This window comes from Plectropomus leopardus, chromosome 7 (assembly GCF_008729295.1).
Source record: "Plectropomus leopardus isolate mb chromosome 7, YSFRI_Pleo_2.0, whole genome shotgun sequence".
Lineage (NCBI taxonomy): Eukaryota > Metazoa > Chordata > Actinopteri > Perciformes > Serranidae > Plectropomus > Plectropomus leopardus.
This window is the reverse complement of record NC_056469.1, coordinates 16824462-16851689: the sequence shown is the minus strand read 5'-3', so window position 1 is coordinate 16851689 and position 27228 is coordinate 16824462. Positions and strand designations below refer to the sequence as shown.

At 39.1% G+C, this 27228-nt stretch overlaps 3 protein-coding genes across 8 annotated transcripts; 2 read left to right on the top strand and 1 right to left on the bottom strand.

Annotated features, from left to right (window-relative positions):
- Positions 1-533: 533 nt before the first annotated feature.
- On the bottom strand, positions 534-26401 carry LOC121946101 (sialic acid-binding Ig-like lectin 13). Of its 3 annotated transcripts, XR_006105991.1 has the most exons (13): positions 26144-26401; positions 8809-8883; positions 7137-7163; positions 6905-6964; positions 6091-6486; positions 5689-5985; positions 5462-5561; positions 5279-5314; positions 5138-5170; positions 4740-4754; positions 2663-2736; positions 694-832; positions 534-601 (listed from the first exon to the last, which is right to left on the bottom strand). XR_006105991.1 is itself a non-coding variant. In XM_042490536.1 (11 exons), exons 1-11 carry the CDS (start codon positions 26292-26294, stop codon positions 2733-2735), a joined length of 1194 nt encoding a protein of 397 aa, XP_042346470.1. In that variant the 5' UTR covers positions 26295-26401; the 3' UTR covers positions 2357-2732. The 3 variants fall into 3 exon arrangements, 2 of the variants coding, with proteins under 2 accessions (XP_042346470.1, XP_042346471.1); XM_042490536.1 differs by lacking the exons at positions 534-601; positions 694-832 and having other exon boundaries at positions 2357-2736; XM_042490537.1 differs by lacking the exons at positions 534-601; positions 694-832; positions 26144-26401 and adding an exon at positions 9943-9994 and having other exon boundaries at positions 2357-2736.
- LOC121946102 (myelin-associated glycoprotein-like) lies at positions 12397-16130 on the top strand. Its single transcript, XM_042490538.1, has 13 exons — positions 12397-12721; positions 13206-13281; positions 13387-13782; positions 13881-14177; positions 14306-14405; positions 14573-14608; positions 14723-14755; positions 14850-14891; positions 15101-15127; positions 15344-15379; positions 15455-15526; positions 15641-15668; positions 15769-16130. The coding sequence occupies exons 2-13, from the start codon at positions 13236-13238 to the stop codon at positions 15829-15831; spliced, it is 1176 nt and encodes a 391-aa protein (XP_042346472.1). The 5' UTR covers positions 12397-12721; positions 13206-13235; the 3' UTR covers positions 15832-16130.
- LOC121946082 lies at positions 18210-25790 on the top strand. 4 transcript variants are annotated; one of them, XM_042490503.1, is made up of 21 exons: positions 18210-18273; positions 18399-18782; positions 18874-19161; positions 19234-19530; positions 20254-20631; positions 20723-21010; positions 21091-21384; positions 22258-22287; positions 22394-22732; positions 22820-23116; positions 23226-23322; positions 23419-23466; positions 24104-24127; positions 24238-24282; positions 24365-24391; positions 24470-24514; positions 24599-24625; positions 24712-24750; positions 24846-24911; positions 25018-25063; positions 25554-25790. In XM_042490503.1, exons 1-21 carry the CDS (start codon positions 18231-18233, stop codon positions 25578-25580), a joined length of 3129 nt encoding a protein of 1042 aa, XP_042346437.1. In that variant the 5' UTR covers positions 18210-18230; the 3' UTR covers positions 25581-25790. The 4 variants fall into 4 exon arrangements, with proteins under 4 accessions (XP_042346437.1, XP_042346436.1, XP_042346439.1 ...); XM_042490502.1 differs by having other exon boundaries at positions 24467-24514; XM_042490505.1 differs by lacking the exon at positions 24104-24127.
- Positions 26402-27228: the final 827 nt, after the last annotated feature.

Genomic DNA, 27228 nt, shown 5'->3' with positions numbered 1-27228 from the left:
CAGATGCAGAAATGTCAAGACAGGATTTCCTTTGCTCAGTTCAGCCTGCAAAAACAATAGGCAACACTTCAACTGTGCTTCATTTCACACTAAAAGGGCCTATCTTATTTTAGATGTCCACTGGTGCCCCACTTCGTGTTTTTGAGATCACACCTACAGTCTTGTGGTGAAAATGGTCTCAGCAGTGGCTGATTGTGCTGCAGAGGCTGTTTGCAGCAACCCCCTTCACACATCTCATCTAACAGGCATCTTCTTGCTGCCTTTAAGATTTAATTGTCTGAGCTGTTTTCTGTCCTTCAGGGACCCTGATCTCCAACAAAAGCCGGGTTCAGCATTTCGCCCCTGGTTGGATAAAAGCTGTTGCTCTCTTGGACAGCTAGGTCGACGTAACGAACGCTACGAGTGAGGTTGACCTTTTTCACAGATAGAAACTGTTTTCCTTTAGTTCTCCAGAGATCCTCTTCCTGTTGTGTCAGATAGTCCTCCAGCTTCTCTGTGTCCTCTTTCGGGCGTCCCCAGGACAGTTTCCTGGGAGTAGGAGTGATGAAGCCACTGGACGCTGAGTTACCCATGACGGCAAATGTGCCTGATTTGGAAAAACCTGTGAATCAAAAAACAGGAAATGAACAAAATGAAAATGACAAAAAAAAAATGCAATGCGAGAATGTATAATATGCAAAAATAGTTTTCTACCTGGTGACTTAGGCAGGTCAAAGTGATGTCCCTCCTGGTCTCTGGTTTGTCCACTGAAGTTCCAACGTTGAATGAGAGTTGGTGAGGTTCGTTCATTTTTAAATCCAGTCCTGCAGGGCAGACTGTGGACTGATCTCATCTGTCAACAAAAGAACAATTAACAGGATCTGTCTGGATGAGATTAAAACGGAACAGTACAGTTAATCACTGCTGATGAATGGATCCTACAATCAGTTTGTGTTTATCAGTCGGTCAATCAATCACAGGGAAAAACACACAATCAAAGAAGGCAGTTCCTCATTTTAAAGTTGTATGCATTTATTGTCATTCATCAACAGTGTTTCAGTTTCATTTCTTTTGTTTCAGGTTTTGCTTTAGGCTTCATCTTTGTACTGTCGTTGTACAAGCTATAATACAAAGACAGTAACTTTGTGTCCACTAAATGCTTACAGAAGAGAGTTAAACATAATCTAACAAAACTCTATTCTGTTATTGCCATTGCTCTGAAGGTATGTGAAACCTGTGTGTGGTGGAAGTGTAGTTGTTTCTTAAGTAGCAATGATGTGTGAATGATGAAGAAACCTCCGCTGACACCGACTTGGTTGCATAAGAATCAATTTATTACAACAAAGTTCAGCATCCACCAGGCACCATGGTCTGCCTGGGAGAGGATTCAAGATCAATGCGAATCTCTCTATCTTACAGCTCATGCAAGTCTCTGATATAGGTACAGGCATCAATACATTGTCAGTAAAGCAACTTCTCACCTGCTGTGATCAATCACAAGACCCCACAAATATGTCCTTTTATGAAAGGAGCCTCATTCCATGTTACTTTTAGCCTGGTGCCAGTATTCTGCACACTTGGCTCCCAGGCCTAACCATCTCTAGACCTTTGACCTCGAGGCCTCTTTGCCTAACCGAAATATGAACCTTAAGAAACTGAGCATTATACACCTCAGAAGCAACAAAAATAAACTGATAAGGAAGAAGGGGATAAAAATGCACATGAATTGAAAAACAGCGCGGATACCCTGGATGTGAAATGAAATAATTCACAACACAAACTGACGTTTAGCATGTAAAGACAGTGGCCACAAGGGGGAAATAGCAAAAAATCACTGAAAATGGAAATGATAAATTCTTAATTAAATTTATGAAATGCATGTGAATTGAAAAATAGAGGGGAACATTCAGATGTGGAGGGTGATAAGTTATCAAGCTATTTGATTCATCTGTCTATAATTCATCATGTACAACATGCAGTTAACAACTTACATTGAGTTTAAAAAAAAAAACAGATTAATTTTTCTGCTGTCACCCTGTGTGTTTTAATCTGATCTGCCGATTGAATATTTTAGTGTGAATAATTTAAAACACATATCATGAACCTCCCAAATTTAAAAATAATGTCTATTTAACTATTACAGTTAAATCTTTAGCAGCCCATTTTCCAAAAATGGTTTCACTGACATGTCTGGTGTGATTTTGCCCCTGCTAAGTTAAATAAAAAAGTAAGTACCAACTATACCTGAATGTTGTTATTTATGAAACTAGAGCATAAAGGATGGAGGTAGGACAAAGAAACTACCAATCAACAAATGATGAGGCAATCATAACAAATCTAAATTTAATGCACAAAGAAAACATGTTTGATACTTCTGTTCAGTATTTATTTATTTTTATTTTCATTTTGCAGTATTGAGCTGGACAAACAGACAGACAACAGATCTGGTGTTAAGGTTGATAAAGGTTCAGTTAACATTATTAGTGACATATTTACACAAGACTCCAAACTGTGTCATCGCCCACTTTAATTATCAACTGAACAACCCAAACGCAGTGCCTCTAGCATCACCTGCCAGTAGACAGTGAGTTTTCCTTCTGCTCTTATAGTTATTGTTCTACTTTTTAAGTAATTATTAGTTATTAGTAGTTATTAGAAAGTAAAACCAAAAAAAAAAACCAACCAAAAAAGCAGTGGCAGACAGCGATAGATGGCAGTGGAGGCTGCTGATCACTTCTTTTGGTTCCTTTTGATTATCTGAAAGAAAAGAAAAGACACATTTGATTTCTTTATTTTTGACTGTTAAGGCTGCATTAATCAATAACATATAAACTTTATGTCAAATCATGACCTTGAAAGGGGTCACTTACAACCAAGAACAGCAAAGATTTAACAGATAAAGATAATAATTTTTCTCTCTGGATTGAGTGAATAATTATGCCCTGTTTATACTTGGTATTACCAGAGGTCCGTTTCACAAAGCAGGTTTAGTGAAAACTCTGAGTCTGTTAACCCTGAAATGAGGGAAACTCTGAGTTTTCCGTTTCAAAAAGGGAGGTAACTCAAACCAGAGAAAGAAGTGTAACTCTAGCCTGTTTCACAGAGAGGGGTAACTTCAGCTCTCGGTCAGCTACCGTAGTAACAGACTCTCTGAACCTAACCTGGTCAGGACCAGGTTTTTCTCAATGAACCTCGAGTTTCTCTGTGTCTCCACCCTCTTTCAGCCACATACGCTATTTGATTTCCTCATTCATTCATTCAGTCAGCAGGCGAGTGTCGGAGTTATTGTTCTGCCGTCTGTCAAAATGGCATGCCCTTTCATTAATGATCCAGTGGATGAAGGAGCAGCATTACTGCGCAGAGAATTAGGCCTAAATATTCGTCGGGAGATTGTTTTCAGACCGCGGATAGATGTTCTCGCATTTCCGGACAGTTATCTTCTTGAGTGGTACCGTTTCACATCACAGTCCATATTATACATATACAACCTAATCCGTCCTTACATTTGCAACATTACCAACCGCAGTCATGCTCTCACATCCCATCAGATATTGTGTGTTGCGCTGCGGTTCTTTGCAAATGGCAGTTTCTTGTATAATGTCGGAGATGCAGAGCATTTAAGCAAGGCAACTGTATGCAGGGCGGTCAGAAAAGTGTGCCTGAAACGACTTTTACACATCTTTGTCGTTTTCCCTGGACATAAACCTGTCAGAGCCATCAAGGAGGAGTTCCACAGGATTGCAGGTGAATGATGTAGAGATCTGTTAAATTAATTTTGAATCATATTCCGTTAATGACATTGTGCTGCAACCTCAGACTGGGATTAGTAATTTTAATTTCTTTTAGGATTTCCCAGTGTGATTGGCTGCATAGATGGCACACACATCCCCATCCCCACGTGCGCTTCTCCCCCGAAGGATTGCACCTAAATGAAATAAAATGAAATAAATTAATACGCTACCATTCAAACAGTTTTCCCCTGTAATAGTATTGTAATTGCAAAGGACTACATTTAAATTTACGCATTGACCCGGGCAGCAATGTTCTCCCATGCCGTCTCCCTCTCTTTTGCAGCTGCAGCGGTGTTGCACTTCTTTATAAAAACGTGTTCAAACTCCGCATATGAGCGCATTAAAATTTCCAATTCCAGTGGGGTGAAGAGCGCAGCCCTCCGCTTCCCCGTTGCCATGGTGACTCGTCAAATCGGGGCTCCATTGATGCTGTCTTTTTATAGTTGTGGCGCACGCGCTTAACTCCAGGTGAAACTACTCCGAGTTGATTAAACCAACACAAATAAGCTCTTCTGGAACCGGAAACTCAGAGTTTCTTATCTCAGAGTAGATCAACTCAGAGTTCAGGGTTACACTCAGAGTTTGTTGAACCTGCTTTGTGAAACGGACCCCAGGAGTAGCACTCATTTCATTGTATCCTGCTCAATGACAATAAAGCTTTCTATTATATTATTAAGGGCCCTACAGAGAAACTAATTTCAAAAATTGATGCCTCCATTATTCAGATACAATAACATGGAAAAAAGGGTCTAGGTTCAAAATACTGGAGAAAAAGACTTAGGAATGTTGCTCTGTGTTGGCTGTATCTGTGAGTTAACAAAATTGCTCTTGATTTCTTCTGCTCCCTTGTGGCCATAAATGATGAATACAGCTTTCAAAAAAAAAAAAAAAAAAAGCATATTGAGTTTATTTTGATTGAACTGTAGGAGTGTCACAACTGTTAAAACCAACCCAACTTTCACTTCTCACCTTGAGATTCTGCTCCTGATTAGACCAAAGAAAAAGAAGAACAGAAAACAACAAACATCAGTTTAGTTTACATAGATTTAATCAGAAACAGAAAATAAAATAAACATGTCAATATGTGAGATAACTGTGAGACCAATAATGCGTTAGTGTCTGAAAGTGAGCAGTGCGGAACAAGTCACTCAATCATAAGATCTTTCTAAATAAAAATCCTTAAAATACTTCTTGACTCACAATGTCCTACAGTCGTTTCAGAGGTTTATTGCTCTTTGAAAAATCCTTAATAATAGTAATCCTTGATAAAATCCTGCGCTCTCACAGATTTCACACATTTTAGTGACAAAATGGACATCCATAGTATCTCATGCACCCAACTCAAAAATATCACCAGTTTTTCTCACCTGCGAGACAGTCTGGAAAGCCGGTTCCACACACTAGATGTGACCAATAAATAAAGAAATAAATACATGAATCACATTCTCATGACAGTGAAGGAACCAAATATCAGAGGACCTTGATCTGACTTAAAATGTTTTTCTTACCTGCCTTCTTGATTTTGGAGCTCTGCAATACGTGTTCTTAAAGAGACACAGAAAAAAGTGTTTTAATTGAGGAGCACAGAACAAAATGAAATATAAGACAGGACTGAGGGAAAATACATTCCCACATTGATTTCAATAACTGAGCATTTTGTTCTCTGTACTGTAAGTCTGTAAAGAACTCACTTGTACTTTTTTATCATGAGACTGCAGAAAACTGCAAAGATCACAGCTGTACCAATTGCCACCACGGTGGGAATGATGATGTGATTATAGTTTTCTGTACCTGCAAATAGACAGAGCCAAATGAAAGGGCCAGTCTTCCTTTGTATTGTACAAGATGGGAAAGTGACAGCAGCCGTATTGATATTAAAAACATCCTAAAAATTCAGCAAGTGTGTAAATGATCTCACGTTTTACATAGAGGGTCATTGTTGTGGAGGACGTCATCCCTCCATTAAATTGTGTTGTGCAGGTGATCTCGGTGTGGTCGTCCTTCTCCTCAGGAATGATGGTCAGGATGGACTGTGACTCCCAATAGCCAGATCCGGTTTCTTTGTGGACTTCTGTCACTTCATCTGTGGTTCCTCTACTCCATGTGAGTTTAGGCACATGGGAGGGGCAGGTGTGGGTGACTGAGCAGGTGAGAGTGTAGGGACGTCCTTCAGTGGCTGTCTTTGGATTAGCCAGTGTAGGTTTTGGAGGATCAGCTATTAAAAAAAAAGAAGATAAAATAGATCATATGCAACAAATAAAGCATTGTAATATAGAAAACTGTGACAAATGTATGACATTATGGAAAGTGGGTGACATACGGAGCATTCTGAACTCGACACAATCCTCCACGAATGAGAACTTGTCAACAGTGCCTGTATCACTCTCTGTTCGTGCGAGTTCAATCCGAAAACAGAAAGGGCCATTGTCATGATCTTTAATGTCAGTAATTTCTAAGGTGCAGTTGTTCTGACCCAGGTGTCCCAACAACTTTGTGCGACCCCTAAAGTTTTCCAAGACCTGCGTGCTATCTTCATAGTAGATGCGTTGGTTTCGATCCTTTGAGCGATGCCAGATGGCTCTGAGTCTGGAGGAGGGCAGGTTTTCTTTAGGGTGAGTGAAAGAACAGGGAACCACAACGCAGGATTTGACCAGAGCGTCAAGGTTTTTTATCACATTCGCCTTCCATTCTCCAGAAAACACAGGGCTGCTGACAGCTGAAAAAGAGTTGCGGAAATGATAAAGAAGAACATTTGTAAATTTTTGGACCAGCCACAAATTTCGCAACAAGAATGAACCATTTTTTCTTGCTATCTAAGTTGTTCTTAGTTCACATTTGCATAGCGCTATTGAAATGAATGTACATGATGCAGATGTTTTCTGCCTGAAAGTAATTTTATCAAACACTGTGATTCTGACTATGGATCATTTCACTGCAAAGCTGTTGTTGGGAGAACAGCTCCGGTTTTGCTGTTTACTTCCTTTCGGTTACTGAATTAACAGCCTGACAAGAAATGCACTTGAATCTATTTACAGTGATTATGTTGTCTAGATTAAAAAGGTTTATTTATATTAGTAGGTAGGAGCCTTTTTATTTGATACAGGTGAATTACAGCTGGTGACTAATCATCTTACCTGCCAGGAACAGGCAGAATATCATCATCTTGCTGTCTTTGTTCATACTTCTTAAAAACACTGTGGGACGTTCATATGAAAAGAATTTTTTTTAAAAAAAAAGTATGCAAAACCATCCAATGGCAATATGATTGCAAAAGTAAACTTTTATTTGTATTTCTACGTATATTAAATTACTGACATTATTAATATATATTCATATATGAGATACACTACTGTTTAGAAGTTTTACCTGTTCTGTTGATGCTTTTCTTTTTTCCTGTAACAGAGACAAAAACACATTTAATTCAGACACCAAGTGTATTAGTTACATAAGAAATATTAGAATAATTAAGTGACTGAAGCTTTCATTTAGCTGATGTTCCCCAGGTGTTGCATTACAGGGAAGAATACTGTTTTTTACAAACTACTCATCAATTTTGAACAGTCCAGAAAAGTGTAAGTGAACCTCAGTCATTATTTAACTGTAAAGATGCAATTGTTCCAGAAATATTTTGGGATGCTTTTTATCTCTGGGCCCTCCGCAGTCTTCTCAGTGGTTACGTTAAACAGGTTAAAATTTGAATTGTTAGTCCATAATATGTTTGGCTGACATTCCCTGATCCAAGTTCAAGTGTGCTAACTTTCAACTAACTTTCTATTTCTGTTGTTAAATTTGCAGAATAACTTTGCTAAAGCAACATGTTACTTGTTATTTTTAAGCTTATTATAGGCATTATTGTGCACTTCTAAAAAAAATCTAAAAAGGAACCTCTTCTCATTCAAATCTGCACACATTTGCTGCTAAACTTGCAGCTTCTCTTACCAAATCGCGAATGATTTCTTCTACTTTTTATATTTCTCAGAGTTACAGTAACTGTGGCTCTTTCTGCCCTTTCAGTTTTTAGTCTGTTTGAGCCATCATTCAGCATTTTATCTCCATCTACAACACAAACCCTTTGTACACAATAACATCTATTTGTAGAGAGGATTTTCTACTATCTTAAAGCATTAAAGATCACCGAATATATAAAATGTAGTCATCCTCTCAGCCATCTGACTGTAACCAAACAAGCTTTTGTGGAAGACGATTCCAAACTTTTAAACGGTTGTGAATATTTGTATTTATAATATTATAATATTTAATATTGACATTAAGATTCAAGATTACTTTTATTTGTCCCTGAGGAAATTTGTCTTTGGCTTCAAGGGTGCCACACAAAAATATATACATAGTGCAAACACAGATGTACAGACAAGTGCAGACATAAAGAGCATTCAATTCATGAAAACATGCACATCTTCTAGCAGCATGCAGCTAAATCAGTTGTTATTATATTGTAAATGACCTTATATAGGATATATGTGTCGTGGCAGAAAGTCGTGGTTCAAAGAGAAATCAGATGGTCCAGACACAGATATCAGACGGGGAATCTCTGCATTCACAGTGGCCCCACTAACAGCGCAGATCAGTTGACAATTCTTCCTTCTCCCGCTCTCCAGATTGTGACATGTTCTTTTATATATATATATATATATATTATATATATTATGTTGCCCTGAATGTTTTTGACCCTATCGTTCTCCTACTGATGCATTTTGACGTATAAAAAGGGAAAATATTTATTTAATGATTATATGACCTACTGTGCTCACTTTTCCTTTCTGGTCTGTTCAGTTACAGGAAATACGAAAAAAAAAAAATGTTATCAGGTTGGCAATCAATTATGATACGCTCAATAATAGAGATCCAAAACTTTATCAAACCGAAATTGTCCAGAAATTCTAAGTAGTACAGCAAAAACTAATAATAAAATACATAAAGACATAAAATACAAATATACATAATTACAATTGTACCAAGCCCAAATATATTCGATATTCTACTTCATTTAGAGTGTAATTACATGTTATTAGATTCTCACCTGATTTTGTTGTTGTCTGGCAGATCACAGCTGTCTGTATCTGCTGTCCTGATGTTCTGCTGATTGAGAGTTGAGCTGTGAGAATGACACACCCTGACAGTCAGAGGAGTTCACAGTGTAGAAAACACACCATTTCATGTGAATAAGAATACAGTTACACTTGACTAAACACAGCATTACAACTGCCCCCGAACAGTACCACCCATGAAACAAGCTATCCTACAGGCTAGAAATGATGAAGCCAACATTTGACAAATATTCAAGATCATTAAAGGTAAAGACAGCGTGAAGAAAATACTGTCGATGAAAAACATTACTTTTGTACCTAAAAAATGAGTCTTGGCAGAAAAGCACATATGAGATATCAGTTTGTGCTTTGGCAAGCAGAGAGGGATCATCACAGACGATGTGCATGATGAGTTTTATAGTTCTATTTCATTTCTGTTTGTTTGTTGCAAATTGAAATGTTACAATTGCTGCCTGTTACAATTGCCCCCGGTCTCCCCTATTTAGATAACCTCTCACACTTAACGATTATTTGGGCAAATAATCGTCTTTGTGGGAATTGTTGAATTGTTTGTTTGTGTTATACAACCACTCAACCACACCTCTAATTACCTGCTTGCCTACTTATGCCTAGCTAACCCATTCTGCTCTGTTTGTCTTGGATCCCTCGGCCCGTCCTCCCTTTCCCTTGTCTGTTTGAGCTCCTGCCTCATCCATTATCGTCTCCCATCTCCTCATGCCTACCTCATTTCCTCATTTTCTTTTCTCCTCAATCCCGTTGTTTATCCCTCTGCATGCTTCTCCTATGTCTCATTCTAGGCACGTCTGGGGCTCAGAAATCGGATCGGGTGGGCACACAAAAGATGGTACCCCGGTCCTGAGTCTCCCTTTACCCGGCATCAAGACTTCCTCCCAGACCAGCCACTCACATCCATCACCGACCCATACAACCAAACGCTCACATTACAATAAATCTTTTAATGATATATTTTTTTGTGGCGTGGTCCTTGCTAGTGAAACAGATCACTGTAATACCAGGTGTCAAAGGGGTCTGACAGATTGGCATGGAAGAGCTGTGTCTGGCCACAAATGTATTAATGCAGCATTAAATATTTTTTGAAGATGTACTTTTGAACGGTGGTGTCGTAGTTAGCACTGTTGCCTCACAGCAAGAGCGTCCCTGGTTCGAAACCCGGTTGGAATGGGGTTCGGTCCGTGGACGGCCCTTCTGTGCGGAGTTTGCATGTTCTGTGTGGATTCTCTCCAGGATCTCCGGCTTCCTCCCACAGTCCAAAGACATGCAGCTCAGGTTAATTGATGACTCTAAATTGCTCTTAGGTGTGACTGTGAGCGTGTACGGTTGTCTGTCTATATATGTGTTGGCCCTGCGATAGTCTGGCGACCTGTCCAGGGTGTACCCTGCCTTCTGCCCGATGACAGCTGGGATTGGCTCCAGCCCCCCTGCGACACTTACGAGGACAAGCGGTTACGGAAAATGACTGATTGACTGACTTTTGAACTTAATTTTAACTCAACTGTCAGAACATCACAACTGATACGACCAACTCAAGTTTCAGTTCTCACCTTCAGATTCTGCCATTGAGTGCACCGCAGAAAAAGAAGAACAGAAAATAACAAAATGTCATTTGACAGTTCTTTTTCTCATGCCTCACCTTTTGATTCTATGCCTGATAAGACCTTACAAAAGAAGAACATGTCCTTAAACATGTAGATTTAAGCACCAATCTTCTCAAAAAGCATTTTAAAAATAAACATGTTACTTCTGCAAAGATAATTGTGAAACCAATGATGCACTAGTGTGTAAAAAGTTTACGATCTCAGCAGCATGGAACTAGTCCCCAAATTATAATAGCTGTACAAAAAAAGTCCTTAAAATGTCTTCCGACTTTAATCGCAATGGCCCAAAGTCATTTCAGCTTTTTCCTGCTCTTTAAAAACGGAATTCTTAACAAGCCGTAGCCCTTTTGCTCTCATTCCAGACATTTGAGTGGCAAAATGTATATATATGGTTTCTTTTGGGGGTCAATGTTTTTTTTTGTTTGTTTGTTTCTTTGCTGTCCGAGGCTAAATATTCTCAGTAAAAACTGAAATGCTTCTATTGTGTATTTTTGCATGAAGGTGGGAACATACATTCACGTTTGCATGTGTAAAGTACCCTCACACCCCTGAAAAATGAGGCTCCCATGGAATGAACACTATCTTAAACCATTCATTGATGAGTAGCTTCAGCTGGTGCCTGTGACCTGACGCAGAGGAATTTAGTGGATGGATTTTTCTCATACTAGTGCCCAGTGATTTTTGATATTATAATCCAGTTGACTCAAGTTTAACTTTCATAATTCATAATAATGTATAAATTAAGATCAAGTACCTTTCATTGCATCTGTCTGTCTTCACTTTTTTTTTATCTCGATAACATGAGTGCCGAAACAAAAAACACGCTTGTCGCTGATCACACGCTCATTAGGCGCGCTGTGTGAAACGGCGCGGCGCGTCGACGCACATTACGTGAATCGACGTATTCGCGTAATCGATTACTTTAATTGCATCGACGTGTTGCCCCAGACCTATAAAGGACTCCACTACAAGTTAGAGTCCTGCTAGGTATGTATTATCCACATAATGTACTTAAAGTACAAAATTTGAAAGTATTAATTGTGAGATAAAATAATGTCTGATGCCCAAATACTGCTACATTAATCTCTATAAACTTATATCTGTAAGTGGACTACGCAGAATTCGTAGGCAAGTTGATAAGATTTTGTTATGTCGGAAGCGTTTCGTTTGTAGTATAAGTAGTATTGACCAGTTAAGTTTGAGATGGCTTACCTGCAGGTAAACAGTCTGTGTGGATAGTAGCAAAGAAAAGAGGTGGAAAGCATTGAATGAAATGCATGCCCAGAACCCCTATTGTGTGATTATGATGTATCTGCATGGATGGATGAATGATTTGTCCATGATTGATGATTAATGTGCATGTTGCATTTTACTGCTGTAGATGTTTAAGACTGTGCAAATCTCAAGTAAAACACAAGTGCCTTGAATTCATATTAAATTACAAGTACTCTGCTGCTTTGCCTTTATATGGTCAGTTTTTGTCATACCAGTTGTCACGCAGCTGATATGCAAATCAGACACTTTTACAGTACTCTAGCTCACAGGATGTAGACTGTGCATATATCCTGCCACTGGGCCCCCTTTTCCGCTGTCTCCTGACACTTTGTAGAGGCACCATCTCTGCATCCTGGGTTTAGCACCGCCCAAGCATTTGTAATTGGTTTGAAGACCAAGCCACAGCATTTTTTGTCCTTGGTACAGAACTATGAGATGGGTTCAGCCGGACCTTTCTCCAGTGTTGACACAGGGCTTACACAATTTTGCTTCTCACAGAGACACAGTGAGAAGCATAATAGTTCTCCAGGCTTTTATCCTTACGTGATATCATTACAGTTTAACTACAGTCACTCCTAGGTTTTACTTAATAATGTTTTGGCAGCGACAAGCACACGAACATTTCAATGCAACAGATCATCTAGAAGTGTCATGTGGTCTGTGTCAGCACCCACGTTGATCTGTGGCAGATGCCTGCTTGGTCCTTCAGCCAATTTTAGCTTGCTCTCTCTGTCAATAAGAGACCACTCCCTACTTTCTACACCATTACCTCTACTGCTGCTCTAATCCTGTATTACATCTGCTTTCACCTTCCGCACAAAAAGAAACAAAAAGACTTTGGTTTCTAACGCAGCCTGTGTGCAGTTTTTTCTGTTGCCTTCAGAGTTCATATCTTTGTAAACTTCACTGCTGAACAGCAAACCGTGTGTCATCATTCTCAAGGTGCTTTTAGTAGAAACAGACGGCTCTGATCAGCCACACGACAGCTCATCAGGTAAGAAATCTACATCATATTAAAGCATGGTACACCAGAGCAGCCTATAGATGTTGGTTCACTACGCTTGTTTTGAATATGCCTTTTCAAGAGTTTGTATTACACTGCTGGGCTTAGGATTCATGTATCTTAACAATTCTGGGTGTTTTGATTTGAGATAAAACTAACCACTGAATTTTCTAAAATGTTATTTATCACCATTGTTTGCCTGAGTGTGTGTGTGAGCAAAGATTGCAGTCAGTTTTTATATGAAAGATGCTACTTTTTGTAAAAAACACTGAAAGGTGTATTATCTGTTGTTTCAGATGTGTATATCCTATATGAGGACATTTAAAACGATAGTATTTGCTGTTTAAATAATTGCACTTGCACGTGAAAATTAGTGCCATTTGAAGACGTTCCACGCAGCTGTGGTGTCATTTGCATACAATGGGGGCACACAGTGTTTAGATTTTTTTTAAGACATAATTTGAACATCCCACAGTGTATGACTCCACCAAAACCTCATTGAAGTATGGACAAAGACAGCAAGATGATGACATTCTGTCTGCTTTTGGCAGGTTGTAGTCACCTTTAATTTCTACAAACACACAATTTAAAAAAAATACACAAAAATCATCAAAGAAAATTATTGCCCGTTTGTCACTTCCATAATTTTTTTTCAGCTGTCAGCAACCCTGTGTTTTCTGGAGAATGGAAGGCGAATGTGATAAAAAACCTTGACGCTCTGGTCAAATCCTGCGTTGTGGTTCCCTGTTCTTTCACTCACCCTAAAGAAAACCTGCCCTCCTCCAGACTCAGAGCCATCTGGCATCGCTCAAAGGATCGAAACCAACGCATCTACTATGAAGATAACACGCAGGTCTTGGAAAACTTTAGGGGTCGCACAAAGTTGTTGGGACACCTGGGTCAGAACAACTGCACCTTAGAAATTACTGACATTAAAGATCATGACAATGGCCCTTTCTGTTTTCGGATTGAACTCGCACGAACAGAGACTGATACAGGCACTGTTGACAAGTTCTCATTCGTGGAGGATTGTGTCGAGTTCAGAATGCTCCGTATGTCACCCACTTTCCATAATGTCATACATTTATCACAGTTTTCTATCTTGCAATGATTTGCCTCTTATTTTATCTCCGCCTTTTTTCAATTAAAGCTGATCCTCCAAAACTTAAACTGACAATACCACAGACGGCCATTCAAGGACGTCCCTACACTCTCACCTGCTCAGTCACCCACACCTGCCCCTCCCATGTGCCTAAACTCACATGGAGTAGAGGAACCACAGATGAAGTGACAGAAATCCACAAAGAAACCGGATTTGGCTATTGGGAGGCACAGTCCATCCTGACCATCATTCCTGAGGAGAAGGACGACCACACCGAGATCACCTGCACAACACAATTTAATGGAGGGGTGACGTCCTCCACAACAATGACCCTCTATGTAAAACGTGAGATTATTTACACTGTGTTGTTGAATTTGCAGGATGTTCTTCATTTGAATACTGGATGTTGTTACCTTTCCATTGTATGCAATGTAAAGGAGGAATGGCCCGTTGATGGCTCTCTCAATTTGCAGGTACAGAAAACTATAACCACATCATCATTCCTACAGTGGTGGCAATTGGTACAGCTGTGATCTTTGCAGTTTTCTGCATTCTCATGGTGAAAAGATACAGGTGAGTTATGCAGTGCACTGACTACTCAACTAACTGACCGAACACATCCAATAAATAATAACAGCTTTTTTAACAAACAAATGATTTACTTGCACGTGTCCCCATGTTTAATACATCTATGAGTATGTGCTACTCAGTAAAATGACATTGTTTTTTCTGTGCTCAAGGAAACGCATTGAGGAGCTCCAAAGTCAAGATGGAAGGTAAAAATATTGTACAGCAGGTGACATTCATAAAGCTTCACTAACAGAGTAAGAAATTATTTTTTTAATCTTTATGAACAAAATATAATTTCCTGTTTAATATGTCATATTTAGCATGTGGAACCAGCTGTCCAGGATGTCTCGCAGGTGAGAAAAAAGCTTTAATCTTTCTTTTCCCGCACTGTTTTCGTAGAAAATGTGAATTGTACTGATGTGAAGTTTATTTCTGTTAAATTTTCAGAATTCGCTCTTATGGCCCACGATCATCTCCCTCCGATCAAAGGTCTTTATCTCTCTAAATACTCTGTGATTTTAGTGACTGGTTCTGTACTTTCCCTGCAGCTTTGTTTAGACCACTGATTGGTTGACCTCACTTTAGTTTCCATGTCCGTACAAAAGTTTTCAGCTTTTTTAACCTTCTTGATAAGATCTATGCATTTATTTATATTCCTTACAATATTTGCATAGTTTTTGTTCTGCTTTTTTATGCAGTGGGTCTATTTGGAGCAGATACTCAAGGTAAGACATGGAAATCATTGAGGGTTGCACAATCACCTCCACTAACAAGTTTTTTCATCACTTTTAGAGGTCAAACACACTTTGGTTTTCACAGTTAAATCACACTCTACCGTGGATTATGCATTTATGTCATATTGACACTAGTACATTTAAGTTTTATATTCTGTTTTAAAATGTTAATGATTAATTATATAATGTACTTTATATCCATAACAGAAGGCCTAAAGGCGACAAAGTGGATGTAGGTCCAAAGTAAGTGTGTCTAAATAGTTAAGTGGCTGATTTTTGGTTTCCGAACTGTGTAGTGATATGACTTGTAATCCACAGGCCCAAAAATGTAAATTCAAAATCCTGTGCTGACCACCAAGTCACCAAGCCTCGTTTCCCGTCCCCAAAGAGGTACTTGTCTTACTCGGTTGATAATATATAAACACAATTTATTGTAGTACAACAATGTCTTACATCATTCTTCTTCTCTGTCTCCTTGTTATTGCCATTGTTTACGTGCCTCAGCCAGCCAAAATCCTGCAATTACCAAGAGGTACTATTAAATTGCCAATGATTTATTCCCAATAATTACATACAATAAGTGCAGTGTCATCGTCATCATCTGTGACAATAATGACCACAATCTCTCACAGGATCTTGAGGACGGTGACGACTACGTAAACACTGAAGACCTCAACATCTATGGAAACATCTGAAAAAGACAAAAGGAACAAAACTTATCACGCATCACTTCTATAGTGCATCTGAAGACTGCAGTTTTGTTTTACATGACCACTGTAGTGATCTGCCCTATATATATATTCAATTCTGTCTTTGATCTTTGATCATATTATTTTGGAAAAGTAAAATGTATTTTGCATATATATCATTCATGAAATGTTCTATTCAATGTCTACTATTACGACTTTTGCATAGCAGTGAGTATGCAACTTTGTTCAGCCAGTGTGTCATGCACTGAGCAGCTTTTTTCAGAATAAATTAGGCCCAGCCCCCACGCCTGTATCCAGATTTATAATAGATCCATTTTCAAGGGAATTCGCGCTGTTTTCCTCATTCCACTTAATGCTTGATGAGGAAACGACATACAATCACTCTCGTGATTATTTCTCCAGTTTTTCAGAGGTGCGACCCTGGCATCGCAGAAACAAAAGACACATGTTGTAAGGGACATGCAACACAACAGCGTCACCTAGTGTGACATAAAACCTTTATGTTGGTAGCACTTTCTAAACAATAAGAATGGCATAACATGGCAATAATAATCATTTACTGTCCCTGTTATATGGCTGCTGGTCTCATCCTTGCTCAGAGGGAAAGGAACTCTCGGACTTCGGATTATTTTCCCATTTTGCGGACATTTCTGGTCGTTGTTCTTGTTTGAGTTAGCTTCCAAAAGGCTTGGAGGCAAGACAAATCTGTCCCCCAGTGTTATCAGTAGTAATAACCATATGAGCAGTCAGTCTTTTCTGCGTATAAAGGAGAATAAGTCTTTTATGTTGAACAATTTCTTAAATAATTTATATGCACATACATACAGTCATACAGAGGTGATGTATTTGATATCTCACGGTCATTACCAAAGTTACGAGAAAAAATATGGCTTTATAACGGCATAATGCATGTGTGAGTTACTGTAAATAAGACCTTTGAAATTGATTTGTCTTTTTCAACATGTACGAACTCAGACTGACATGGTCTACTAATTTTACTTTTTACATAAGAACACCATGTACAGGAAACCGTATTTGTACCCTCCGCCCACATTTGAGGGGGAGGTTTCTTGAAATACTTAGTAGTTAGGGACTTTGAAAGATGTTAACTCTTTTCATAAACATTCAGCCCTAGAGGTGAGTAATCCTGATCTTTAAGAAAATGTATTATCTCTTTTTTTTCTGCATTGTACAGCATATGCTTGAAATAATTTATATGCTTAAATGCTAAATTTGAAATTATCTCATATGGCACAAACTACTTTTTTTTATTTTTTTATTTTTTTTTACCAGAAATCTGAGACAGTTTAGAAGTATAAAAGTACAGGAAGCAGTTTTTGCATGTTGCTTACATATATCTCAATTATATAATATGAAGTCAAATCAGTTCTGATGGTTGTGTGTTTGGGGGGGACGACATCAAACTCCCAAAATGATCTTTCTTTAAGCTGAGATGATTTTACTTGTTACCTGGGAGCATTTGTTTGTAATCAAGAATGTTTTACTTGAAGGCAAAGTTTACCTTGTTCTGTTCAGAAAATGACTTCCCTAATTTTAGAATATTCAAAATTTTAACTGCTTTGGAAATCAAGATTTGTCTCATACAATTGACAAAATTGCTTTCTTGTTCTACAAACAATATTAATTTTCCTTGTTTTTAACAGTTTTTAGGTTGTGTTTTGAATTTTAGCTATAGCATTTGTGTAATTTGGATTTTGTGATTTTCTTAAAAACAATGCATCTCATCAAGTAATCTCTAAATAAATGTGTTTGCTTTGCCAAAAATTAATTTGTCATTGCTGCTAATTATTACCTGTATGTTTTATTTGAGGCTTAACTTTGAAAATAAATACACACAAAAACTGATTGTGTTGGCACTGGTGTGTATGAAATCACATGATATTTGGGCAGTTTATGTACAAACAGGCTGTAACATGCAGGTGTGCTCTCCTCCATTGTGCTCCACTGTGTTGCTGGTTGTTTTTCCCTTTTATCAAGACCTGTTCTGCAGTCTAGTTGGCAGAAAATTAGGTTGAGGGGGATGAGGCTTTTAAAGTAATATTTCACTTAAATATGTTTCCAGACATTCACCCCTACTTTATACAGTCTATGATTCACTTTGAAAGATGGCTTTCTCAAGCTTTAAACATCTTGGTTGGACTCTGCTGCTTCGATTTTGATCATTCTTTCATGAACCTGTGAGTCTGCCGTTGTGATTCTCCTAGACTTTATGGAAATTTACTAAATTGCTTAAATAACTGTTTGCTTTTGGAGTCATGGAATAAATCTGAAAAAAATTACTGATCTATTCTGTTTTTTTTAATTTTATGCGTAATACTATGATGTTCATCTATGTTCCTTAGGTGTGTGGAATCATTTCTAAAATGTCTGGATTTACACATTTTCTCCTGAACTTCTGTGTTCTCGGTAATGCAATTTGCTTCCATTCAGTTTCCACATAAACATATAAACACTGACTTAACATTTAAACGTTTTTTGTTTTTTTTTTTATTTGTTTTTTTTTTAACTAATGCATTCTGGCGTTTTGGCAGGATATGTTTTCTGCAGTTCTGGGGCTTGGCAAGTAACGATACCAAGCAATATCAAAGCATTGGCGGGTTCCTGTCTTGTCATCCCTTGCACCTTTGACTACTATAACTATCCACCTACAAGACCAGAACGTGTGGTTTGGTACCAGTATGTGAGTCATGGATATCCTAAGGTGTATGACAACTGGTACCCAAATGATGTTATTGGCATATTTTATGGAAGAACCCATGCATTTACTTCAAGATATGAGAGGAAATGTAGTCTTCAGATCTACCCAGTAACGTTGTCTCACCACAGGCAGAGGATTTACCCCTGGGTAGATCCAGAGCATATTGGCAAATACACCTACGCTTTTTATGAAACAACTGTAAAAATTGAAGTTGTTGGTAAGTTATCATAGTGAGCTGAGAAAAGACACATTTTAAGATATATGCATATTGATTTTCATCAATAATTTCTCCCATTTTCTTTGTGAAGACAGGGCCGAGGCACCGTATATTTCAATCTCTGGAAACATGAAAGTTGGACAAGCTGTGACAGTGCAATGCACTGTTTATCACACCTGTCCCACTTATCCACCGACTCTGAGTCTCAACATCCCGCTGCGAAGCCACAGTCTAACTCAAAGCTCCATTCGTGATGGTACATCCAAAACCACCTTGACCAACACATTGTACATTGAGAGAGACCAACAAACTGTGGAGTGCCTTGTCCGACACAAGGGTGGTATCACTGCAAGAGCGTCCAAAACCTTGGATGCAGAATGTAAGTATATGCAAAAATATTAGGAATTTCTGCTGATCTATGAAATGTTAACATTTACCATTTATATCTTAGGCTCTGTTTCATCTTTGACTATCGAACATGCATCAGGGGAATTCCTTGAGGGACAAGCAAGCAAAGTAAACTGCACTGCGTCTTACACATGCGTAAAACATATACCAACTCTCACATGGAACTATGAAAGCATGTCAGCCTCCACTAATACCTACAAGATTGGAAGTGCTGAGTGGATGACTGTTTCCACACTGACATTCACAGCATCAGGTACTGACCATGGACGATATCTGACATGCTACGCACACTTCACTGGGGGACAGAGGCAGGAAAGAAGCATCACCCTACGGGTAAAGAGTGAGTAGAAATCATAATATTCCTCATGTAACAAACCTAAAGGCTTTATCCCTGTCATATGCCTAACCTGCCCTGCATCTAACCTGCATCACCAACAAAGTCTGCATAAAAAAATGAAATACATTTGATCAAATGTAATTTTTTCATCACATTTTGCCCATCCTTTGTTGCGGTTTCTGTGTTTGTCCTTTTTAATAGTGTTAGTGTGTGCTTCATTCAAACAAATGAATACTTAGAAAATGAAATATCACATGGCCAGTGAGTCATTTCACAGCGCTGGCTTGTATGAAATGATAGCATGTGTCAAAAGATAGTGTAAAAAAATGATGAAAATTATAGTTCTGTTACACTACATTGTTTGTCACTTTTCTGAGGGTTTTTTTGTAAAGTACTGGATTTTTTAAACTTCTTCCTGCCTTTAAAACACAGTTACAAAGTGCTTTAAAATAAAACTAAACACATTTAAGACAAAAAGTATGTCACCAAAATAAAAAAAGTGAAATAAAACTGATATCAAGATAATAAATGAGAATTAATATCAACAAAAATCAGCTCAGATAAAGTCAGGATAGGCTGTCTAATAGAAGAACGTTCTTTAGGAGAGACTTAATTGAAGACAGCTATTAACCTCAGGCAGGTCGTTCCCGAGCCCTGATTTCAAAAGCTTTGTCCCCTTTAGAAAAAGCACTGCAAATTTGCTTGAAATGTTTCCTCTTTTTACAGGAAACATGCTCTCTCGCGGCTGGTCCTTCACAACCCCCAGCAGCATCACAGGCATGAGAGGCTCATGCATCGTCATTCCTTGCACTTTCACCTACAGTGTCTCCCAGCCTGCTGGACTTAAAGTTATATGGTACTTGTTCCAAAACAAAGAATATCAAGCTGTAGCTGGCGATGGATTAAGTATTATCAGTAGGTTTAACGGGAGAACCAGCTTGATCGGACATGTGGAGGAGGGGAATTGTAGCCTAAAGATCGAAAGGCTGGACATGTTGCACAACCAGGACAGAATTTACCCGTGGGTAGACAAGCACTCTATCTCCTCCTTCCACAGCGTGAGTCACATATTTAATGACAAAACTTCTCAACTTATTGTTTCAGGTAAGTATCCAGAAATATTAATTCCCACTTTCTAGTCATTTCACAATTTCAGGCAATTTTCCATCTGACTTTTCTTGCTGTGATTTTATAGACAATGCACAGGAGCCGCAGCTGAGTCTCATCGGTGTCCCCAGGGTGGGAGAGGAGAGCACCGTGTCCTGCAATGTGCGCCATACATGCATCTCTGCTCCCCCCACCCTGACTCTAGATGGTATACCTGGAAGAGACGACATTACAGACACTCCAGTATCTGATGGGATTTGGGAAAGGAGAATAGAGCGAACTTGGACTGCCAAAGAGGAAGACCAGAGCGTGAGATGTACTGTTAGCTACAGCGGTGGTCAGAAAGCCACAAGTGAGCTTAAGCTGAATGTTGAATGTGAGTACAGTATGACAAGCGTGTTATTTAAATTGGAAATACTCCTGTTTTTAAGCGTCACTATCACATTTAATGCTCAGGTCCATTTGACAACATCACAATGACTGAGCGCCCAGGCGAGGAAACAGAGGGCGTGGCAACGAGTGTCATTTGTTCTGTTTCCTACAAGTGCAAGAAAAATAAACCAAACATCGTGTGGAACTATGAAGACATGAAGAGTTCGTTAAAAACCAAACAGAGCTCGAGCGAGACCTTTATCACAGTGTCAAATCTCACCTTTATTGGCTCTCTTGGCGATCACGGTAAACCTTTGACCTGCACTGCACAGTTCCTCAATGGGGAGACCTCAGACTCTGAAACCCTTCATATAAAAAGTGAGTTCCTACATTTTTGATACAGTTGTCACTAGAAATAATTGTTCAAGAGATTAGAAGCTATACTTATTGGCTTTCTGGCAGAGATGACAACACGGATTTCACTCTTAGTCAGTTAAATATGAAGATGTAGCCTGTTAGCTTAAGCTTAGTGTAAAGACTGGAAACAGGTTGAAAAAGCCAGCCTGGCATCTGAAGATGACTAAATCAACCCTCCTGCACCTCTGCAGTCCTGGTATTAAGGTTTGTTGGTATCATAGACTGCATATAAAGATTGGATCATCACTAGTAGGCAGTATGTGAATGCCCCCAGTGTGTCTTTAATGTTTTTGTTTTTTTTTAGATCTGATCACTCAGACCACATTTAGATGTAATCTGGGCCACATTTGTCTTATGACAAACAGAGAGAGAGTGGTCCACTAATTCAATCAACTAAGAAACTAAGACATGTAATTACCAGGTGCAAACAGGCTCGACAGCTCACTGATCAACATGTCCTGTCTAGTTTTATTCATCTGAACAAAAACAGAAGAGCAAAACAACTATTTACTATTCTAAAGAGGTAATGTGCAGGACTCTTTCTGACCTGCAGTCTCTGGCCTCGAAAAAGTTCAGCATCCCCCACAAAATTGTGAAATGTTTTTTAACTTGTAAATTATCAGGATAAATGTTGTCTAGCTAGCTTAAGATGTGCTGCTAGACTGGTTTTGATACTATTAGAGATACTATTAGACAGACATAAGCAGCTGCTAGCTGTAGCTTTACACAAGCAATTAAGAATATTTCCCATAATGTCAGACTTTTGCTCTAATGATGAGATAACATTTTAAAAAGAGATTTATTTACTAATTTCTTGCTATCTTTTTTTTTCAGAATATGTGAGCGATCCGTTTGAAAGTGACAGTGGGTGTACTTCTCCATTCTCTCAAAGCTCATCTCGCTTACATATTATGTCAATGTGGACTGATTCCTGCAGGCATCCCATTATGGCCTTTTTCTCCTTTTACAGCATTCCACCATCTGGCTGCTGACGTCCCTTTCAGATTCAACGCTCTGACCGAATCATGTGTGGTGATTCCTTGCAGCTTCCCGAACCACGGGGAGGAGCTTGTCACACGTGGCATCTGGTCCAAAAAAAAGGGGGATATAATCTACCATAATGGCCAGACCTATGTGGTTGACCATTTCAAGGGCCGAACCAAAATTGTAGGAGATCTGAATGAGGGAGACTGCTCACTGATGATCGATGACATCAAGCCCTTTGACAATGGGCCCTTCTGTTTCTACGCAGAGAAAGGAAATGATAGAGTCAGATACAACAACAGCTGCGTATTTATAGTTATGAAAGGTCTGGAATTAATAAGAACTTATTATTTCATCCAAAGCTATTTTTCTGGCTGACAAAAGTACTTGACTTTGTGCTTCACATGCTCAGCGTCCCCAGAGAAACCAGTGATGACCTCAGTTCCAACAGAAGTTGATGCTGGATCAACGATTACTGTCTCGTGTTCTGTGACACACACGTGTTCATCACATCCTCCAGAGTTCTCATGGAGTTTCCCAAGCCTCACCAGCGAGGTCACACAGACCACAACAGCACAGGGCATCTGGGAGATGACCTCCACAATCACGTTCGTGGCTGCTGGGGGAGATGGGGTCAAAAACCTGACCTGTACTGCCAACTTCTGGCGTGGCAAGAAACGAGCCAGCACAGTCCAGCTGACAGTGAAGGGTAGGAGCCACAAAATACATCTGTTCTGTTTATGTATTGTAGTTCTTTATATAGAGTGGTGTATTTTCCTTAATATATTATCATTACCCTTAAATGTTCCCATCAACAGGATCAAGCTCTCTTCCAGCAGCCATTGCAGGGTCAATTCTAGTCCTGACTGTAATCATCCTGGCTGCAGTGTTTGGAGTGCTCTACTACAGGAGAAGGTAAATGTCAATTTATAAATAAGCCAGTATTGGAGATGGATAATATTAGTTGTCGATTGTCAACATTTATTGGTAACATTATTTTCTAACAAACAGGAGGCGTTCTGCTGACTCGCTGAGACCACCACCTCGACCAGAGAAAAGGTAAATGTGCAAAGATGACACTATTGTTGTGAAGATTTCAGTCAGGAATGCTTACATCTAAGGCTGTTATAAGAAGGCTGGGAACAGGTCTGTGATCCCATAGGAGCTATGGAGTGTGTCGATGTAACTGGAGCTGAGTTTGGAGGGTTAGATTAAGATTAAGTTAATGACACAATCTGCAATGAATCTAATGAAATCATCCACATGTTCTGTAAAAGTATACCAGCTACTGAGTGATTTGGCGAATGCAGACCAGATTTTACTGTGAATATGTTGTACCCAAGTAGCAACCGATAAGTCTAAAAAAATTAAGCCAATGCGGAAGTTTCAAAACTGCAGGTCATCGAATGGCCACTTGAGGCTGACAGAGCTCTATATATTGATTGTCATACAGCTGCTGGATAAGCCAACAATTAAAGCATGAAATTAAATAGCTGCTAATCAGCCAATGCAAGCAAGAATCTGCTGGAACTCCCTTATTATTATTATTATTATTATTATTATTATTATTATTATTATCAGTGCCTTTATTATTATTATCATTGCTGTTATTATTATTATTATCATTTGACTCTGAGGACATGTATCCTGCATTTCTGCCAAAAAGTAAATCTTTGTCTCAAAACTTTCACACAAGATCACTATGGGATAGATTATCCAGGTAAGCTTGGTTAAAATTTTTCTCAAGATCCTTTTCTTTTGTTGGTTTCATATCATAACGAGCTGTTACACGTCTTACTTAAAATAATTTATCTTCGTCCAAATGTCCAGGAGAAACCCAGAGGACAGGGAGAGACCTCCAAGGCCTAAAAAACGGTCAGCAGACTGGTTGTTTTACAAACTGGACATAAACAGTAGACCTATACTGACAAGTAGTAACATTGTGCTTTCAAAACAGGGGATCCATTTGGAGCCGACTTTCCCGGTGAGAATATTCAAAAGTAATCATTCACTAAACCACAGATGTAAGGCCTCATGTTTACATTTCTACCCTTTTCAGCAGAGCAGAGGATGGCCGTGTCGGATGGAAGAGTGAAAGTGAAAACAGGTAAGCGTGTGTGTTTTAAGATTATACCTTTCTCACTATTTAAGTTTCCAGCAGTTTAATATTTAATTGATGCTATTCTTACAGGAAGTCATTCTGGAGCAGATTTTCAAGGTAGCATTTCAGCCGTCTGTGAGATATTAATTAACTGTAACTTTAAAATATGAGTTAATATAATAAAATATGTATTCCCCTTGCAGAGACCACGGCAACACTGCGGACCTCAGTGTTGGCTATGTGTGAGTGTTTATCAGTGCTCCTCTACTTCATCAAACAGTCCAAATACTAAGCACAGACAAATACTGATATTGTGTGATACTCTCTCCTCCTATAGAAACAACACCACCACAGTAAACTGCAACACTCAAACCTCCAAACAACGCTTTCCATCCCCAAAGCAGTGAGTTTAACACAGCTCTTTGTTACTATTTTAAATCACCTGCCATTTTGTCTCTTTTAGTTGTACATTAATCATCTGCTTCTTTTTATATTTCTGTTTGACATAGTACCCGCAAACCTCCCTCTGTCAGGCCTGAGGTCAGGAATCCTGTGGTGAGCGATCTATACTTTGCTTATGTATGTGAGGTGGTATAACTGCTAAATATTGTGTGCACACTTGTTAAAGAAACATCAGTTTGTCAGCCATGTTGTTCATTCGTGTTTGGCTATATGCACCAGTCCAGGAATGCCTGAAGTTGCACTTTTAGTTGCAGAGGGTAGTTTGTTGATGTAAAAAAAAACATCAAGAGGTCAAGGAAAGACGTGAAGGAAACTAATAAAGACCAAGACAAACCCCCAGCACTAATACTAGATTATGTATGTAGTAGATGGCTGATGTTACAAACATGGGTCTGCCACAGTGAAATGAGGATACACACGTGTTTTGTTAATACATGTGTGACGCTGTTCTGAGCTCTTCTCCAACGTATTTTGGGGTCAATGCTCAGAGGGCGGAGGATAGCTGCACCCTCAGTGCTTGTCTCAAAAGAGGCAAAACTATATGATATTGTAATTCATTCCAATTTTCCTCATATTGTTGCAGGATTACCATGTGTATGGAAACTATTAAGTTCTTCAGGACATCTCGGAAACATCAAATGCTTCCAGGACCACATTGTTATTGTGTTTTTTCCGTCCACATTCTGCACAGCATATTGAGCATTTATGTTTGTCTTGCATTCAAACTTCACTTTCTTGTACTTCATTTAAAACAAGTATATCAGCTGCCATTTCATTTAACTGTGTACCTGTTTAACATAATAAATATGCTTTTCTCTCATTTTGCTTCAGTTGTTTGGGTTGTGCATACATTAAAACTGCAAGGTAATTAGATTACTTTCCTTTAAACACTTGAGAGGGGGGTAGGTGTTAACAATACTAACAATCTACAAAACAGAAAATCAGGAACGTCTGCACATCATCACATTATGAGGTGATTTTAGGTCCTGTACTGGAAGAGTAATCTTATAGCACAAACATAGATCCACCAAAGAAAATAAAACATACATACTTTACAAGAAAGCATGAAATAATCATGTTAGTAAACAGTGATCTAATGGTGATTTTTTTTACCCAACAATATATAAAAAAATGTGTACCACATTTTTTGTGTAAATCGTCTTTTTGTCCTACCTCTTGTATCTTCCGTTCGGCTTCCGGTCAGCTGTGTCACGATTCCTTCAGACTTTTGGGAAGACTGGGCGAATAAAGACTCATAAGTTGCCTGCATTACAGCCCTGGTGCCAGGGCATGAAGGCACGGGATTTAGTTGGGGTGGATGCATAACTCAACACCAGCAACAGGTGCAAATACCGTTTTAAAAAGGTTGATTATGACCAACAATCAGCAACATTGGGTTAAGACGCATGCCGCACAACCGCATGACCAGCAACGTTGCGCAAAGAGGCACAGCAAGCAGAAGCATGTCCCAAACCATTGCGTGAGTCCAGTCAGCTGACCACGGGCAAACAAATACACACACAATGCGGACAACCAACACTATATTCTACAGCAGACAGGAGACAAGCATGAAAACAGTCCACTCACCCTCACAGCAAGTGCTGTTCCGCTCCTTGTTGATGTTAACAAAGCTTTTTGTTTGTTTGTTTGTTTGTGTTTTAGTTCACATAGCTGTTCTGATTTCTTGTTTACCCATCTGCACACCTTTCCTGACTCCGCCTCCTTAGTCCTTTCTGCTCCATAGTTTCTCCCAGTCAATGAGCTCCCCTTATTCCTCTCACCTGAGCTTCTCCGCCCTTTTTCTCCGCCTACACCACAACCCCTTTTCACTGTCTTTAAGCCCTGTTTTTCAGTTGCGATTTCCTCGAAATAAAAAGTGATCTTTTGAGTCCCTGCTGCCTGCCCTCCTCTGCATTTGGATCCACCTGCTCCCCAACTAATGAGAGCTTCTACATTCAAAGGATCCCCAGACACATTTCTACGGAGCCCCTCTGGTGACATTAGACGAAAAAAAAAATAATACGTGGCCACGGGTTACTATCTCGTGGCCACGAGATAATAACGCGCGGCCACGAGATAGTTATTGTAGTCAAGGGCTTAACTTTGAGTTGAATATTGGGGGGGTTGAGTGACACAGGCATTGTTTTGTCTTTTTTTGTTTACATTTTTTTTTTTTACTGTGTGCGTGCCTGTGTGTGTGTGTGTGTGTGTGTGTGTGTGTGTGTGTGTCTGTGTGTGTGTGTGCAAGCATGAGTGTG

Coding starts and splice junctions, on each gene's coding strand:
- LOC121946101 (XM_042490536.1), bottom strand. CDS start 26,294: ATGCATCCACCCCAACTAAATCCCGTGCCTTCATGCCCTGGCACCAGG. Junction 5,986..6,090: donor TGTCGAGTTCAGAATGCTCC/GTATGTCACCCA, acceptor TTTTTTTAATAG/CTGATCCTCCAAAACCTACA. Junction 5,315..5,461: donor CTCATGATAAAAAAGTACAA/GTGAGTTCTTTA, acceptor TGTCTCTTTAAG/AACACGTATTGCAGAGCTCC.
- LOC121946102 (XM_042490538.1), top strand. CDS start 13,236: ATGGACAAAGACAGCAAGATGATGACATTCTGTCTGCTTTTGGCAG. Junction 14,406..14,572: donor CTCATGGTGAAAAGATACAG/GTGAGTTATGCA, acceptor TCTGTGCTCAAG/GAAACGCATTGAGGAGCTCC. Junction 15,669..15,768: donor AATCCTGCAATTACCAAGAG/GTACTATTAAAT, acceptor AATCTCTCACAG/GATCTTGAGGACGGTGACGA.
- LOC121946082 (XM_042490502.1), top strand. CDS start 18,231: ATGTCTGGATTTACACATTTTCTCCTGAACTTCTGTGTTCTCG. Junction 20,632..20,722: donor TTCTCAACTTATTGTTTCAG/GTAAGTATCCAG, acceptor GTGATTTTATAG/ACAATGCACAGGAGCCGCAG. Junction 24,128..24,237: donor CTATGGGATAGATTATCCAG/GTAAGCTTGGTT, acceptor CCAAATGTCCAG/GAGAAACCCAGAGGACAGGG.